This window comes from Octopus bimaculoides, chromosome 4 (assembly GCF_001194135.2).
Source record: "Octopus bimaculoides isolate UCB-OBI-ISO-001 chromosome 4, ASM119413v2, whole genome shotgun sequence".
NCBI lineage: Eukaryota > Metazoa > Mollusca > Cephalopoda > Octopoda > Octopodidae > Octopus > Octopus bimaculoides.
In genome coordinates this window covers 41,823,052-41,826,899 of record NC_068984.1, presented here as the reverse complement: position 1 = coordinate 41,826,899, position 3,848 = coordinate 41,823,052, and the positions used below count along the sequence as shown (strand labels likewise).

Here is a 3,848-nt window from a genome sequence, read left to right as displayed (position 1 = left end):
AGAGAGGGGGTATTTTTTTCTGTTTGATTGCTGCTTACCACACAGACGCTGGCAAAGAAATGTATCTGTCCTTCACCCTCCCTCTCACAAACATACAATTTCTTTCTCTCTCTCTCTCTCTCTCTCTCTCTCTCTACTTCAGCGCGTACGCACAGATTTGACATCGCCATGTCAACAAACTTCAAAATTGGTAAAAGTTTATCGATTTTTACAGGTATACGCGGGTACCTCTGAGAGAGAAAGTCCACTAAAATGCACATAGGGTCATTCCGAATCTTCTCCTAAAATTGGAGCGACATGCGTGCTAATTTGTGGACGTGCATAAATCACATTCATGTACACACACAAACATCTTCTGTTTTATAGATATTGATACTATGAAAGTTACTTTATAAATGTATATTTTTCCTATTTAAACTATTTATAATTTTAACCTAAGTCTATGAGGTTGGCCAACTTTTACAAACTGCCTTTTTCGCCGTTTCTATTTTCCTCTACACGTTGACTCTATTTCCTCTAAACCTTATGGTGGCAGTCAGAGAATTTATTACTTGAAATTTAATGCCGAAACAACAAACACAAAACACATGTACTTCTTAGAGAGAGTCTATGAAATGAACAGGATGGAGAAGGAAAACCTTTAACAGAAACATGACCTGACAGCCACATCAAGTTGTCTTACATGTCATCAAATAATTTGCAGATGTTCTGTTTATGTCTTAAGCAAAAGACACATTTCTCATCATCGAAAGACAAGACGGATTTCTCGTGTGAAAAGTTCAACCTTTAATAAATGGATTCAATTTGCAAAGAAGTAATGATAAAGCCAAAGTTGTTAACTATACTTAGCTCACCTACCTTCATTAACCACCCTTTCATCAACTGAACACCAACTTCGTTCCGACCTCCACCCCACCCTCGCTCAAATTCTATTTCCTCTCTGGTTTGACATCCTCTCGATAATAACATGTGGATGATTATGTGGTCACCGGATTTGCTAAAAATAAGAGCCACGTATCCTTCAAATCATATCCAGGGATTGTTACGGCTGGAATGCTTTTAGTCATGGGTCTACTCGATCAAGTCTGACCAGTGACTAAAAAAAAAAAACCATAGCCCCCATCCTCTCTTTTTTTTTTTCCTTTTTATTTCGGAGTGAAAACTTAACATACTGCTCACTTTAACACTACCATCAACGGATTCCTTCATCGGAGTTTATTTTGTTCAAAGTATTTTTACCAGACATCACATTTTTCTACAAACGTTGATGAAGCCAATTTTTAGGCTATTGACTACATTGATCCCGTGAACTAGAAGTACTTTTCCAGACAAACTTTAAAGAAATTGTCACAGCGTTACAAATGTAATGTAGGGATTAAATATGACGGAATTGATGGTATCAATCCCAGAGAGCTGCAAGTTAAAAATTACGATGTTTGAACTCAAAGAAGTATAGCTAAATATTTCCAAGCATTTCAATCCAATACCCTAGTATTATGTCACTTCAACACCAAACGAAGATTATCTAATACTAGCAGGATACGTGAATATTTCACGGAATTGATGGTAAACCTCTTAGGTTATTTCTGAAAACTCTATCCTCAAAACCTGAAAGTGTAGACTGCGTTGTGTCTGTATGAGTCGCTCATAAGCTATCTCAAGACAAATACTGCAATATTCTAGGCTGTCAGCATTGTACATACCTTAAGTATGATACATAGATTGATATTTTGAACTTATATTGTTTCTGTCGCTCATAGCGAATTAAAATATCGCTTTTTGAAAATATTAGCTGAGATACACTAGTGCCCTTTCCTGTAGAAGGAATTTATCTTTCACAATCGAGTGCTCTATCGTGTGAAATGAGTTTAACTTTCACCAAATCATCGCAATGAAACCAGAACGATTAAAGCACATACCCTTACGAAGCTGTAGGGATTTTTTGAAGATATATTTCACACTTACAAAGACGACTATTTAAGAAAAATAATAGTTTGTACCACTTGCTCATAGGATTTTTCCTACTGGAGGTATTTCGTTTTAAAGATTCTTATTTTCATATTTCCATATTTTCATTTTTTTCAGGATTCTTACCTTCTCCGTTTCTCTTCGCATATCTCGTGGACAGTACCTGTATCCAATGGAATCGTCAACTCTGTGGAGAAAAAGGTTCTTGTTATTTATATAACTTACAGGAATTCCATATAAAATATTTTTCCCTTCAAAGTGTTTTAAGCATGTTGTGCTTCATATTTTTATTAGTTGCTGCCTTTTTTGGACTAAACTCGGAGAAATATTTACCGAAAGAAACAAAAATAACAAATGAATATACCGATGTTGTTGATGACTTTTGTCAAAATTAGAGCACTAATGTGAGACGTTTTATTTTGCCCTTATCTGGCTTACTTACATATGACAATATGCCCTCCGTTTTTAGATTATCATTTTGTCTCAGTTACCGATTATTAACTAGGTTAACTGCCACTAAAATGGAAAATTAAGATGATCTTTGAGAAAAGAAGCCAACAAAGTCAACAAGGTCTCTCAGCATATTGCTCACCAAAGATTAATTACTTTATTTTCCGGCATACAAGTCAAATTTTACAGACCAAAATTTACAACCAAAACCGATAAGTTGACTTATACACCTAGACAACTTTGGGGAACAAAAAAATTCCATGTGAAATACTGCCGGATTTAACAGATAGTGACGATGATTGAATGTTTACACTATATACAACGTCGACTTGTACGCCGGCAAATACGGTTTTAGTATGCAAAGCTGAAACGAAAAATTTCTCCTTTCCGTTAGCCTACACTCCAATTTACTTTATTGTATATCCAAAATAAAATGAATTTAATTTTTATTCATCAAAAATGAATTGAAACGATTAACAAAATAAAAAGAAAATAAAAACAATGATAATTGCAATAATCAGTTTTTACATTGGCAGAAAGCCACAAATTGAACAGGAAGAATGGTCTAATAAATCGACTGGGGTACTTCATTTTATCGAGCCTGGAAGGATGAACAGCGAGGATGACCTTGGTAGAATTTGAATTCAGAACGTAAAGTTGTAACTAAGTAACACAAGGCATTTCGTCTGACGCTTTAAAGATGCTACCTATCCACCTATCCACCGAGGGCGGCAGTGGCGGTGAGGGCGGCGGCAGCGGTGGTGGTGGTGGTGAAATTTTGCTTAGACACTGACCAACTATATTCATGAAGCAAACATTCTGGCATAGTAGTAAGTATCTTTTCTTGATACATATACAAGGTCGACATACCGGATAGTTACTAATTTCCGGTTGCAGCTATCCTTGCCTTAGAGTTAAGTGTACGGAACAATTTACTTGATTAAATGATTAGATGCACCAAGGAAACTACTAAATACGAAAGACTGGCTGCAACCTTGAAGTTAATGTTGGTAAATTGTATATATGAAAAACTGCGGAAGATTACTTACTGACTATGACCAAGAGAAGTTTATCTGATATGGAATTACATAAGTATATTAGTAAAACATTAAGGGAATTTTCTGCGTGTAGCCAGAGAGATTGGGGAATATTTATGTATGTATGTATGTATGATGCATGTATGTATGATGCATGTATGTATATATATAGAGAGAGAGGTGAAGCTGATGAACTCACGATCGGAAGGTCGTGGGTTCGATTCCTACACAAGGCGGCGTTTCGTGTCTTTGAGTAAGGCACTTTATGTTACATAACTCTAACTAACTCGGTTTAAAATGCGTACCAATCCACTACTGATATAACCCTTTCTCCATTCAGCTGTCACATTCTCGATATATATATATATATATATATATATATATATATATATA

General features: G+C 35.6%; 1 protein-coding gene across 2 annotated transcripts in view; it reads left to right on the top strand.

The window, feature by feature from the left end:
- LOC106881723 (solute carrier organic anion transporter family member 74D) overlaps positions 1-2,920 on the top strand; it is a 28,402-nt gene extending 25,482 nt beyond the window's left edge. For both annotated transcript variants that reach the window (XM_014932207.2, XM_052967029.1), the window contains one exon: positions 2,086-2,920. In XM_014932207.2, the coding sequence (XP_014787693.1) occupies positions 2,086-2,363 (278 nt within the window). In that variant the 3' untranslated portion in view covers positions 2,364-2,920. The remainder of the gene's footprint in view (positions 1-2,085) is intronic.
- Positions 2,921-3,848: the final 928 nt, after the last annotated feature.